The sequence below is a fragment of the Manihot esculenta genome, chromosome 12 (genome assembly GCF_001659605.2).
Source record: "Manihot esculenta cultivar AM560-2 chromosome 12, M.esculenta_v8, whole genome shotgun sequence".
NCBI lineage: Eukaryota > Viridiplantae > Streptophyta > Magnoliopsida > Malpighiales > Euphorbiaceae > Manihot > Manihot esculenta.
In genome coordinates this window covers 12,409,482-12,424,615 of record NC_035172.2, presented here as the reverse complement: position 1 = coordinate 12,424,615, position 15,134 = coordinate 12,409,482, and the positions used below count along the sequence as shown (strand labels likewise).

The 15,134-nt window shown below is 35.9% G+C and overlaps 1 protein-coding gene across 5 annotated transcripts in view; it reads right to left on the bottom strand.

Moving 5' to 3' along the window:
- Positions 1 to 15,134, bottom strand: part of LOC110628283 (probable LRR receptor-like serine/threonine-protein kinase At5g63710) — a 29,608-nt gene that overhangs the window by 558 nt on the left and 13,916 nt on the right. For 3 of the 5 annotated variants that reach the window (XM_043949137.1, XM_043949138.1, XM_043949135.1), the window contains 4 exons: positions 3,421 to 3,491; positions 3,198 to 3,335; positions 605 to 964; positions 41 to 435 (listed from right to left, as the gene is read on the bottom strand). In XM_043949137.1, coding sequence (XP_043805072.1) covers positions 41 to 435; positions 605 to 964; positions 3,198 to 3,335; positions 3,421 to 3,491 — 964 coding nt within the window. The remainder of the gene's footprint in view (positions 1 to 40; positions 436 to 604; positions 965 to 3,197; positions 3,336 to 3,420; positions 3,492 to 15,134) is intronic. The other 2 variants (XM_021774877.2, XM_021774878.2) reach the window with 2 other exon arrangements.

Below are 15,134 nucleotides of genomic sequence, written 5' to 3'. Positions count from 1 at the left end.
AAATATATATATATATATATATATAAAACAAGTGTCTTACATGATCAACGAGAAGAACATCCTCTGCCTCTTCAAGCCGAGAAAGGTCTATTGCACGCTGGCCGGTTACCAATTCAAGAAGGGTTATACCATATCCAAACACATCAGTTTTTTCTGAAGACTTTCCAGTGGACAAATATTCTGGGGCAATGTGACCCATCGTACCACGTATCTGGGTGGTAACATGAGTCAATTTTGTATCAACCAGCTTTGCTAGCCCAAAATCTCCAAGAACAGCTTCAAAATTATCATCTAATAGGATGTTAGCAGCCTTTAAGTCACGATGTATAATCTTCGGATTACAATGCTCATGTAGATACTCTAGTCCATGAGCTGCACCAAAGGCCACATGCTTCCTCGTTTGCCAGTCCAACCCCTTTTCTCCAGGTTTCAAATCTATGATAATAAAACATCAACATGTAAATACTGAGATATAAGCATCTACTTGAAGGCCGGTACAGATAATTGCTGGAAAACAGTAATCAAATCCACATTCAGCGGGGAGCAACTAAATGCATTGCCTAAGAAACAACAAATTCAATTAATAAAGCATGGTTTAAAATACCTCTCAATTGATGTGCGACACTCAGATTTTTCATAAATGGGTAAACTAGGATTCTCTCAGTGGAAGTCGTACAAAATCCAATCAACCTTAGCAGATTCCTATGAACTGCAACACTGATAAGTTGAACTTCCCTTTGAAAAGCAGCTTCTCCTCCAGGACTATAATAATCTGAAAGGCGTTTTATAGCAACTTTGGTATTGTCAGAAAGGACACCTTTGTAAACTTTTCCAAAACCTCCCTGTCCAATTATGTTGTGTTCGCTGAAATTGTCAGTTGCAATTTGGATCTCACGCCATGAAAAACTTTTAAGCTGCCCAAAGGAAATTTTGCAATCATCTTCACCTAAAAGAGTGTGTGTGTATGTATATATATGAAAGCACGATGTTAGTCTCTTAAAAGCATTCATAAAAGATGAAAAATCAATCAGTCAATTGTAACACATATTTATGCTCCTGCGCCTGAAATAGCACTAAAACCTGTAACTTAGTAAAACATGTATGAGATGCTGCATCAAGACAACGAACACAATTGTCAAATCAAAATTTCCATTGTGAATCAGAATTACTATTAAAATTCACTTAATCGAAAACTTCGAATTAAATAAATTGCAAGAAAGTCAAAACAGAATGACAATATGTTTTAACAAGTTGAATATTTTAGGCAAACATTGATTAATCCCAGAAAGCAAGTGATGTGGGGCATAGCCCAATAAGAGCTGTAGTATGGTGTGACAATCACGGACATAGCCCAACAAGAAACACAACCATTGTAAGTTCTTGCGACAAAGGTGTTTGGAGGACAGCTCATGCACCGATAATCATTTATGTTGCATCACCCGCGAACTTTGGTGTGATAATCAGGCTGCTCTTCATATTACTTCAAATCCAGTATACCATGAACGGATGTGAAAACAAGAGAGCAACTGGATGATCTACTCACCAAAACTTTAAATGGACCTCAAATAGAATATCTTTCTAACAAGTTGGGCATGATAAATATCTATGATCCAACTTGAGGGGGAGTGTTAGAGGGTGAATATAATCTGTACATAATCATAGGAGGTTATGTAATTGATTGATAGAGGATTATTAGGGTTGCCTTAATAAGGCCTTGTAATCTATATATATACCCACTTATTTCAATGGAAAAATATACTAAAATTATCTAATTACAGGTATCATTACTCATATTGGAATATGTCAGTGGAAGTGCTTTCCAATTTTTTGCAAAAGTATTAAGTAATAAATAAGATTTAGAAATATAGAGTTATATAGAGTTGAGTAGCCATACCATAACAAGAGAATTTTAAGTCTTTTGAGTGTAGGTGAGATCACTGCTTACTACCATTAATATAATGCTACAAGCCTCTATTTTTTATGAACAATAAACAGGATCTTAATGAAGCAAGATAATTTGTTTTATCAAACTTTACAGGGAGTGATTTTCAAGGAATAATTATTGACCTTAACGAAGCAAGATAATTTATTCCATAAAACTTTACGGGTGATTGGCAAGAAATGATTATTGACCTTAACAAAGCAAGATAACTTGTTTTATTAAACATTATAGAGACTGATTCGCAAGGAATGATTATTTATTGGAACTTGGAACGGAAACTCTTTTCTCTTCTGATATGGTAGAGAAAAATTAATAGAGGAAAAAAACAAGGAAACAGTGCCTAGAAATGGTAGTATCAAAGAAAAATAGTTGCTGCCCAAACCAAAATGTCCTAATCAACACCCAACAGAGCCCGGAACAACAAGAATATGCTAACGACCAAAAGTGAGCATCCTTTCTATTGCCCATAACATCCTTTCTATTGCCAAATCCCGTGTCTTTACTGAGCATATAGCGGTAGACTATCACTTTATCAAACAAAATTGAGTTAGGATGTTATTACTACTAGTTTCGTCGATTTAGATGACTAGCTAGCAATATGCTTACTAAATCTCTCAGGGTCTCGAATTGAGTATATATGTAATAAGCTGACTTTAGGAACTTGTAAACTTATCTAGTTAAAGCGAATTCTTCATGAGTTATGTGAAGAAGTTTAACAAGTAAATATTGCACTTCATATTGCCCAACACCCATGTTTCGAGAAAGAATAAAGCATATAAGAGCAGATTTCATTTTATCATATAGAAAATTGAGTCAAGATAAATCACTACCACCTTCATAAATTCAATCCACCAGTTATCAAATTTCCTTACATAATCGTTAGGTGTCTCAAATTGAGTATCTTTCTAGCTAGGTACATATTGACATGTATGCTCCAGCTTGATAAGTACGCTGAAATTCTTACTAGCTAAGCTACGCTCATTTATGTGCATAAAAAGTGTGTAAATGTCTTTATTTTTTCTTTTTCACTCATATTTAAACACTATATAACCCCAAAAGGGATAATCAAGCTTCCCAAATTCCTTCTTTTCTTCTTATTTTTCTTTGTTTTTTTTCAATGCTATATTAGTAAATGGGCTCATAATGACACAATTATACCTAACAATGATTAGTTTTTAAGACTACGATGGATGAATATCTTGGTTAACAAATTATGACTATTATGGATCTAAATATAGAAGATGAGAACAATTACCAGCAACATCCACAAAGACGTCACTTTTTAGTCTATGTAGTTGATGGGATCGATAAGCAAAGCCAAGTAGCAGGAATATGAAAGCAACACAACTTGCAGCTATTACAATCATCCTAAGTCTTGACTTGCTGGTTGAAACTGTAAAACATATATACTTTAGGCTCCGCATAAGGTATTATGTCATGGAAAGAGCATCCAACATCGAAAATTTTAACAAATATACCTGGAAAGGCAGAGCTTGAAACACAAGGTTGCTTTGGGCTGGAGTCACAATTAAGACCTGTCATGGTAAAACTAAAAGAAAAAGAAATGGATAAGAGAAACATTACTGCACAAACTAACATCTTTTAGATATATGATATGTGCACCAATTCCATGTTATTTATAAATATTGCATCAAATAACCTAGTACATAAACACATAAATATGAGCATGTTTTTCTGTATCATTCAGATATTTTGCATCAAGCAATATACTCAAGCTAAATACAAAACTAATGGGAATAGCTTCCTTTGCATGCTTAAAATGCAAATGAAAGTCGGGCCACATGATTAATGTGCAGCAATCTAAACTTTAATAGTTCTAACTTCCCACAATTTTGTGTGTACATTCAAGCGAGTGAGAGATAAAGAGAGAGCAAAAGCAATAATGATAATAAGTTCAACTTGCTTGTTATGTTTTGTGATAAACTAACGTATATTTCGTAAAGATTTAATATAAATTTACATACAATTCTTCCTATAATCAAAGCCAACTAATTGGGAACTTTTACAAACTCCATCCTTATAATTATGCTAACTGAATTGGCTTTCTACTAATTGACTTACTATTCTACAATAACTTCCTATTCTATAACAATCCCCTTCAAGAAGGAGCAAGATGTTAATCATGCCTAGCTTGTTACAACTATAATCCACTCAATTTTCATTAAGTCTTTACGAAGGTAACTTCTAATTTCTTTGGTCTTCATGTATCCTATTTAGATAACCCTTTGTTGGATCTTTTTTATGAACAAATTTGTAATTAATCTCAATATTTGAATCATTTGTGAAATACAAGATTGGAGACAATACAGAGTAATTCAATTTGCAGGTAATGATATTGAGATCTTAAGAGCAGTGTAATTAAATAAATGATATATCCACAGTACTTCACTCATATTGTGTCATAGCTTCACATTCTTATTGAGTACTAGATCAAAAACTACACCATGTTTCTTACTTCTTTTCTATGACACAGTTTCCTCCTATTAAGATATTTGAGATTTTCTCTTCCTTTATTGTTGTAATATGTAGATATGCACTGATTAGGGCTGTAAATTAGCCTAAAATTTCTTGATTTGTATTCTTCCTTTTTAGTACCTTAGATTAACACTATAGATTTCCAATTTGCTTGAGAGAATAATTGTTGACCAATATAGAAGGTTCCTCCTTAATTAGACTTGATTATAGAGATTTTATTTTTGTTGACCAATATAGAAGGTTCCTTCCTAATTAGACTTGATTATAGAGATTTTATTTTTATTGTAAATATTTGTGATTTAGATTGATTTTTTGTGTATAAATACTCAAATCTTGTAAAGATTAATTCAATTGGAATAAAATAAAAAATTCCTCTCAAAATTTTTCACAGTATTAGAGTTTTTTCTTGATTTTATAGTTTAAATTCAATTTTTTTTCTTTAGGATTTCTAAAACCCTAGATCTACCTTTTTGGTACTACTCTATCTAGAGACTTTTCACATCTCATTGCCGCCGCCGGCCAGCTCCATCGCCGGAAAGCCATGCGTGTGAGGCTCATGCGCCCTTCCTTTCCAATGCGTGAGACACTGTTCGATGCTGCTACATTGTTCGGTCCACTCCGTGTTTCCAATTCCTTTTTCGGCCATCCCGTGTCACTTTTTAGCGTGGGAGACATTTTCCGGTGATTTTTTCTGGTCATGATTCTTTCCGGCAGACTCGACTTCAAGTCGCGCCTCTGATCTGCTTGGACCCACACCTTTTCGCCGGTGAATAATAATTCTTTTCCAATAACAGTATTTTTCCACTATTTTTGACAAAATAACGGTGGTTTTTCTTGAAATGGCTTTGACTTGTATGGGTAATGTAAGGACTTGTGATAATGCTTCTATTTCGTCTCTTGGTTCTACTCCATGGATTATTAATTCTAGTGCAAATAGACATATGACGGACTCATCTGAATACTTTCTTAATTATCTTCCATGTCTAAAAAAAGATACCATGATTCGTGATGCTTGTGAGTACGCTAAGCATACAAGAACCTCTTATCCCTCAAGTCACAATAGGAGTATAATCCCTTTTTTGACTATTTATTCTGACGTTTAGGAACCTGCTCAAATGGTCTCACTATCTGATAATCGTTGATTTGTTACTTTTATTGATTGTTGTACTCGTATAACTTGGGTTTATTTGATAAAGGTAAAGAGTGATGTATTTTCTTGCATTCAATCTTTTCACAAGAAGGTTTATACTCAATTTGATACCAAGATAAAAGTTTTGAGAACTGATAATGGCACAGAGTATATGGATAGACGTTTTTTCGCTTATCTGGAGTCTAATACGATACTATATCAAACTAATTGTCCTTACACTAGTACCCAGAATGGTGTTGCTTAAAAGAAAAATAGGCACCTGTTAAAAGTAGTCAGATCTCTCCTTTTCACTATGAATCTTTCAAAAACCTATCGAGGAGATGCAATCTTAGCCACTGCTTATCTCATTAATAGAATATCTCCTCAAAACTCTTGCCTTTAAAAGCCCTTTAGAGGTGCTGCAAGGGAAAAATGCTTGTACTATTTTACCAAAGGTATTTGGTGCACGTGTTTTGTTCATATTAAGACAGGTGCGAAGCTTGATCCGAGGGCTTTTAAATGTGTGTTTGTTGGGTACTCTCCCACACGAAAGAGTTACAAATGTTACCACCCTCCATCTAGAAAATACTTTGTCCATATGGATGTTACATTTAGAGAAACTGAATCTTATTTCAGTACTACCCCATTATCTCTTCAAGGGAAGGACAATGAGAGAGAAAAGATGATTTCTAGTCTTATAACTCTAGAGGAGACTATTATACAGGGGGAGACTATTGGTGATCAAGAGACTACTATACAAGGGGAGACTATGGGTGACCAAATTGGGAGTTTGGATAAATCAGATTTAAAGAGATACTCAAAAAGAGACAAAACAGAAGCAGAAAAAGTAATTGTGCAGCCTACTCAGTGTTATGAATCTTTCTCTTTTCCATCTGGTGAGTCATCCCTAAGCCTTGAGCCCATTGATGATCTAAATAAACTAATTGCTCAAAGAAAATGAGTTAGGTCTTGCACAAAGCATTTTATTTCTAACTTTCTCTCTTATGATTCTTTGTCTCCATCCTATAGAGCTTTTACCTTGTCTATTTCCTTTGTGTCTATCCCACAGGATTGGAAGGAAACTCTCAAAAGTTCTAATTGGAAGGGAGCAATGATTGAAGAAATGAAATTCTTGGCTAAAAATGAGATATGGGAGTTAGATGTCTCTTCCACCTGGAAAAAAAACCAGTTGGCTGCAAATGGGTGTTCACTGTGAAACACAAAGCAGATGGATAAATTGAAATATTTAAAGCTAGACTAGTTGCCAGAGAATATACTCAAATCTATGGAGTGGATTAGTAGGAGACGTTTGTCCCTGTTGCTAAAATGAACTCAATCAGAGTATTGCTATCTTGTGCTGTCAACCTTGATTGGGACCTACAACAATTTGATGTGAAAAATGCATTCCCCCATGGAGACTTGGATGAAGAACTGTATATGTAAATCCCTTCTGGATTTGCTAATGAAAAAACACAAGGAAAAAGTGTGCAAGCTAAAGAAGGCTTTGTATAAGTTGAAGCACTCACCCAGAACTTGGTTTGATCGATTCAGTTGAGCTATGATTTCCTTTAACTATCAACAGAGCAATATTGACCATACCTACCATACCTTATTTATCAGACATCATAAAGGTAAAATTACTCCTCATAACACTGAAGAGATAACTTGGCTGAAAAAGCTTTTGGCTCAAGAGTTTGAAATTAAAGATCTACGGAGTGGATTACTAGCAGACATTTGTCCCTATTGCTAAAATGAACTCAATCAGAGTATTGCTATCTTGCATTGTCAACCTTGATTAGAACCTACAACAATTTGATGTGAAAAATGCATTCCCCCATGGAGACTTGGAGGAGGAAGTGTATATGGAAATCCCTTCTGGATTTGCTAATAAAAAAACACAAGGAAAATGTGTGCAGGCTAAAAAAGACTTTGTATAAGTTGAAGCACTCACCCAGAGCTTGGTTTGATCGATTCAGTTGAGCTATAATTTCCTTTAACTATCAACAGAGCAATACTGATTATACCCTATTTATCAAACATCATAAAAGTAAAATTACTCTTCTCATAACACTGAAGAGATAACTTGGCTGAAAAAGCTTTTGGCTCAGGAGTTCGAAATTAAAAATCTAGGAAAACTGCAATATTTCCTAGAAATCGAGATTTCCAGATCAAAGGAAATATTTATTTCTAAGAGAAAACACATTCTAGATCTTTTGGAAGCAACCAGTATATTAGGTTGCAAACCAGCAGAAACTCCCGCTGAGAGCAATCACAAGCTACAAGCAGGGATTGGTGAATAAGTGGATATTCGCACATATCAGAGATCGGTAGGCAGACTGATTTATCTTTCGCATATTTGACCAAACATAGCCTATGTAGTCAATTTTGTCGGTCAATTTATGCATGATCCTTATGAGTCTCACATACAAGCTGTTTTTCGCATTTCGCACTCCTAGAAAAGATATCATATTCTCTAAACACGGTCATCTTCGCATACATGATTCACATATGCAAATTGGGCTAGATCTCTTAATGATAGTAGGTCGACTAATGGTTACTATATACTTGTGGGAGGAAACCTTGTCACTTGGAGAAGCAAAAAGCAAAGTGTTGTTGCTCGATCAAGTACTGAGACGGAATATAGAGCGATGGCACAAGGTGTTTGTAAACTCCTATGGTTGCAGAGATTGTTGGAGGAATTGAAACTATTAGATAGGGACAAACTTCTCTTGTACTGTGACAATAAAGCTGCCATCAGTATAGCTCACAACCCGGTTCAACATGACTGAACGAAACACATAGAGATTGATCGACACTTCATTAAAGAGAAGTTAATAAATGGTATTTTGAGGTTAGATCATGTGAATACCAATGAATAGCTAGCTAATATGTTTACCAAAAGGCTTAGTAACAATACCTATCATACCTTAATTTGCAAGTTAGGCATGTGTGATATCTATGTACCAACTTGAGGAGTGTTGACCAATATAGAAGGCTCTTAATCAGGAGGATTCAAATTTTTGAGATCCTAATTAGGTTTGATTATAGGAATTGATTTTTATTGTAAATATTTTTAATTTAGGTTGATTCTTTGTGTATAAATACTCAAACCTTGTAAAGATCAATTCAATTAAAATAAAATAAAAAATTCCTCCCAAAATTCTCCAATAATCAAGCCATTCTAATCCCAAATTCTTCTCTTCTTTTTTTCACATGGTACCAAAGCCATAAAAAGGGCCCGTCCTTTTCTCTCTCTCTCTTCTTTTGTGTTCTTTTCTCTCTCTCTCTCTTCTTTTGTTTCCTGTCCATAGCTATCCTTCTAGGAGAGGGATTTCTAGAAGGCAATGAAGTACACCACCCATACAGGAAGATTCCTTGGCTGTTGGTGACCAATTGTCTGGAAGATTTCTTGGTACTAGAGCTCTCGCCATCCATCTAGATGTGCCATCACAAGCTTTTTGCCTTAGATCCATGTTATGGTCACAGGTTATAGATCGCGTCATGGGATGATTGATTTGGAATGAGCTCATCAAAGGAAGCTCTTACACCTCAAGACTCGAAATCTCACAATTTTTAAAATAAATCTTCTTGTGTTATTGAATAAAAATAAACCCCTTTGTAGAAAGGTAATATTTGTTGTGTCTATTACAATAAAGATTACAACATTTATACATGAGAAACTGTATCTAGAAAGGAAAGGAAAGGAAATCAAGGCTATGATCATGCAATCCCTGAGATTAAGCAACTAACACATCTCTCAATATTTACTTCTTGTATCAACATATTTACTTCCTATAACCTATAACACTCCCCCTCAAGTTGGAGTATAGATGTTAATCATGCCCAACTTATTATATATATAATCAACTTGAGTCTCATTTAGAGCTTTAGTGAAGAAATCTTCTAATTATTCTCCAGTTCTGATGTCCTGTTGAGATTATCTTTTATTGGACCTTCTCACGAAAAAAATAACAGTCAATCTCGATATGTTTAGTCCTCTCATGAAATATTGGATTAGAGGTAATGTGGATAGCTGCTTGATTATTACACCACAACTTAACCAACACCGAATTTGTGAACCTAACCTCTTCCAACAGGTGACACACCCACAAGACTTCATATACGGCTTGTGTCATGGCTAGATATTTAGATTCAGCACTAGAATAAGAGACCACATTTTGCTTCTTACTTCTCCACAAGACCATATTACCTCCCACAAAAACACAATATCCAAAGGTTGACCTCCTATCAACCTTCGAACCTGCCCAATCAGTATCAGAAAAGCATTCAATATTTGAGTGCCCATCGTTACCATAGAAGAGGCCTCATCCTAAAGCCCCTTTCAAGTAGCAAAGAATCTGTACTAGAGCATCCCATTGAGCAACAGTAGGAGAGAACATAAACTGACTTACTACACTCACTGAATATCCAATATTAGGATGAGTCACCGTCAAATAATTCAACTTGTCAACTAATCTTCTATACATTTCAGGATCTGCAAATGACTCACTATCTTCTGTGGTAAGTTGAAAGTTAGGGGTCATTGGAGCACTACAAGGCTTAGCACCCAATTTTTCTATTTCTGCCAACAAATCAAGAACATATTTTCTTTGAGATAAGAAGATGTCTTTCTTACACCGCATAACTTCGATGCCCAAAAAGTATTTCAAGGAGGCTAAATCCTTTGTATGAAACTGTGGTTTAAGAAATTTTTTAGGTATGTGATGCCAGCAGCGTCACTTCTTGTGATAACGATATCATCCACATATATTACAAGCAAAATTACTCCACTATCAGAATTTCTATAAAACACTGAGTGATCACACTTATTCATCTTCATTCCAAACTATTGGACTACCTTACTAAACCTACCAAACCATGCCCGAGGAGTCTGTTTTAAGCCATAGAGGAATTTTGGAAGTCTACAAATCTTGTCGAACTCCCCTTGAGCAACAAATCAAGATAAACCTCCTCTTGAAGGTCACCATAGAGAAAAACATTTTTAATATCCAGTTGATGCAAAGACCAATCATGTGTAGCTATCAAGGAAATAAACAATCAAACAGATGCGAGCTTGGCAACCGAAGAGAATGTATCAGAATAATCCACATGCCGGTGCATGAGCTGCCCTCCAACCACCTTTGTCGCAAGAACTTAGAATGGTTGTGTTGCCCTCCTTTGGAAATCCTCCCTAACTACTACTCTATTTCTCTCTCCATATCTGCACAGTAGCCTAATCCTCCCTAGTTGTTGTTGCTTCTCTATTTCTCTCTCTATGGTAGGCTTCAACATGGTTGATTGAGGTGCCTCTAAGCCACTTATCTCTCCTATATCTAGTTCTCTTGTTATTACCACCGCTAAATTACAATGTGAAGAATTTGGAAAAATTTAGAGTATTTTCATATTTCACTCTTCATTTTTACAATTGGTTTACATGCCTATTTATACATAGAATTATATATAAACAGGAAGTAAATAATCAAATAATAATTACATAGATGATTAAAAATTCTAATCAAATCAAATCATATACCTAGAATTAGCTAGGATCAGCAAATAAGTCAACACTCCCCCTCAAGTTGGTGCAAAGATATCGCACATGCCCAACTTGCAAATTAGATTATGGTAGATCTTGTTGTTGAGCCCTTTAGTAAACACATCCGCAAGTTGCCCAGTAGAAGTCACATGAACTAGGCTCAAGACACCGTCTGTTAATTTTTCTTTAATGAAGTGCCGATTAATTTCAATGTGCTTCGTCCGGTCATGTTGGACTGGATTTTGTGCTATACTTATAGCAGCTTTATTGATACAATACAAAGTTTTCTTGTCTCTCTCGAGCAATCTCAACTCCTCCAATAATTTCTGTAACCATAAGAGTTCACACACACCTTGGGCCATTGATTTGTATTCTGTTTCAGCACTTGACCGAGCAACAACACTTTGTTTTTTGCTCCTCCAGGTGACAAGGTTCTCTCCCACAACTGTACAGTAGCCAGAGGTAGATCTCCTGTCATCGAGAGATCTTGCCCAATCTGCATCTGTAAAAGCTTCAACTCGGAGGTGACCATGTTTAGAGTAAAGAAGCCCTTTTCCTAGTACAGACTTTAGGTATCTTAAGATGCGAAGTACAGCCTGCATACGAGTCTCGCGAGGCTGACTAAACTAACAACATAGGCTATATCCAATCGAGTGTGTGAGAAATAAATCAACCTTCCTACCAATCTCTGGTATCTTCCAACATCCACGGACTCACCAGTTCCTGCTTCCAGCTTGTGATTACTTTCAATGGGAGATTCTGCTGGTTTACACCCCATCATACCAGTTTCTTCCAAAAGATCCAAAATGTACTTTCTTTGGGAGATAAAAATTCCTTTTTCTAATCTAGCCACCTCGATACCTAGGAAATATTGCAATCTTCTTCCTAAATCTTTGATTTCAAATTCCTGAGCCAACAAGCTCTTTAGTTGAGTCATTTCCTCTTTGTCATCGCCTGTCACCACTATATCATCAACATACACAATAAGAAGGGTGATCTTACCCTTGTGATGTTTGATAAATAGAGTGTGATTAACATTGCTTTGTTGGTAACCATAGAACATCATGGCTCTGCTAAACCTGTCAAACCAAGCTCTGGGAGATTGTTTTAGCCCATACAAAGCATTTTTTAATCTGCACACCTTTCCTTGTGTCTTCTCATCAGCGAACCTAGGAGGAATTTCCATGAACACTTTTTTCTCTAAATCTCCATAGAGAAAAGCATTCTTCACATCAAACTGTTGCAAGTCCCAGTCCAAGTTGTTTGCACAAGATAACAGAACTCTGATTGAGTTCATTTTTGCAATTAGAGCAAATGTCTCTTGGTAATCCACTCTATAGGTTTGAGTGAATCCTTTAGCGATCAATTTGGCATTATACCGTTCAATTGTGCCATCAGCTCTGTGTTTCACTATGAACACCCATTTACAGCCAACGAGTTTCTTCCCAAATGAGAGTGACAAGCTCCCAGGTTTCGTTTTTAGCCAATGCTTTCATCTCTTCAATCATTGCTTCCTTCCATTTAGGATCTGTAAGAGCTTTCTTCCAATCCTGTGGACTAGACACAGAGGAAATAGACAAAGCATAGGCTCTATAGGAAGGAGACAAGGATTCATAAGAAATAAAGTTAGAAATAAGGTATTTAGTACAAGATCTGACCCATTTTCTTTATGCAATAGGTTTATCTAAGTCATTGGAGCATTTAAGAGTTGTGGGGAACTCACCAGAAGAAAGAGTTGTGGGTAACTCACCAGAAGAAGATTCTTGACTGGGTAACTCACCAGAAGATGATTCTTGACTGGGTAACTCACCAGAAGATGATTCTTGACTCTGAGTAGACTGCATAATGGTTTTTTCTACCTTGTCTCTCCTCGAATACCTTCTCAAATCTGGCTTGTCCAAATGATCAATTCTCTCTCTGATTGGACATCTCCCCCTGTCTACTAGAACTCAAACTCTCTAGTTGAACCATATCATCCAGAATCACAGAATTCGGGATCACCTCTTCTTGCTCATTATTCTCCCCCTAAAGAAGTGAGTGAGTGGTACTGAAGTAGGGTTCAGTTTCTCGGAAGGTAACATCCATACTGACTAAGTATTTCCTAGAGGGAGGGTGATAACACTTATATCCCTTCTGTGTCGAAGAATAACCAACAAACACATATTTAAGGGCCTTGGAATCCAATTTCCCTACCGTCCTAGTATGAACAAAGCAAACACACCCAAATACTTTTAGTGGAACAACGTATGAATTCTTTCCTTGTAGAACTGTTAAAGGACTCATAAAGTTAAGGGTCTTGAGAGGCATTCTATTAATAAAATAAGCAGATAGAAGGATTGCATCTCTCCAATATGCTTTGGATAGATTCATGGTGAACATAAGAGATCGAGCTACCTCCAATAGATGCCTATTTTTCCTCTCAGCAACGCCATTTTGAACACTAGTATAAGGACAACTAGTCTGGTGTATTATACCATTATTCTCCAAATAAACAGAAAAGCTACTATCCATATATTCTTTTCCATTGTCAGTTCTTAAAATTTTCACCTTAGTATCAAATTGAGTACAAGCCATCTTATGAAAGGATTGAAAACCAGAAAATATATCACGTTTAGCTTTAATCAAATAGACCAAAGTCATACAAGTGCAACAATCAATAAAGGTGATAAAACATCGATTACCAGACAAGAAGACAGTTTGAGTAGGCCCCCAAACATTAGAATGAATAGTCACAAAAGGAATTTGACTTTTATTATAACTCAAAGAATAGGATGTTCTAGTGTGTTTAGCATACTCACAAGCATCACAAAATAGAGAATCAAACTGGGTTCTAGCAAACAAATTAGGATAAAGTTTTTCTAAGACAAAAAATGATGGATGCCCTAGCCGCCTGTGCCACTGTATTATTTCCTGATTGATATCCTTATTTTCTTCAAAACAAGCTTGAGATATCGAAGAACTTGGATCACCCTCCAACATATATAAGCCATCATGCAGCCTACCATTGCCAATCCTCTTTCCTGTGCGAAGATCCTGAATAACACAATGATCAGGAAAGAATTTAATTTTACAGTTAAGGGCATTGGTAATAGCACTGATCAGATAAAAGGTTGACAAAAAAGTGGAAAACATGAAGGACGGATGATAATTTAATGTTAAATGTGCAAATAACAAAACCTGTTCCGGATATGGGAGTAAAAGAGCCATCAACAATTCTGACACTATCTTTGTTTAGGGAAGGAAAATAATTGATAAAACCTTTAGAAGAGGCTGTCATGTGTCTATTCACACCAAAATCGATAATCCATGGAACATTATTAAGAGATGAAGCATTACCTGACTTTACAAAGTTAGATGTGGCACCAGAGGATGAGTAATCAGGGTTAGGAATCGAGACTCTTTTACCTTCTTCCATCGATACCCTTTTACCTTCTACCATGGTAAAGATTTATGAACTGTGAAATTATAGGAGGTATCTAAGGTTGTACACACAAGAGAGCCCAATCGATTCACCAAAAGACCGGGTAGCAACACGATAAGGCCGGAAAGATGGTCGAAGCTGGGCGATCAGCCGGCGACCGGCCGACGACAGTCCGACGATTCTCCTGGTGCCGGTGGTGAGAGGAGGAAAGGCTCCTAGATGGGTTAGTACCAAAAAAGGTAGATCTAGGGTTTTGAAACCCTAAAAAAGAAAAAATTGAATTTGAACCCTAAAATCATAAAAAGGCTCTGATACCATGAAGAATTTTGAAAAAAATTTGAAAAAATTTAGAGTATTCTCATATTTCACTCTTAATCTTGACAATTGGTCTACATGCCTATTTATACACAAAGAATTATATCTAAATTGGAAGCAAATAATCATATAATAATTACAGAGATAATTAAAGATCCTAATCAAATCAAATCATATACCTAGAATCAGCTCAGCAAATAAGTCAACACAATGTAGCAACAATTATACATCATGGGTTGCATCAGTAGAATTATGGTTTATGAGTAAGGGATTGATGATGACTTATTGAAAAATG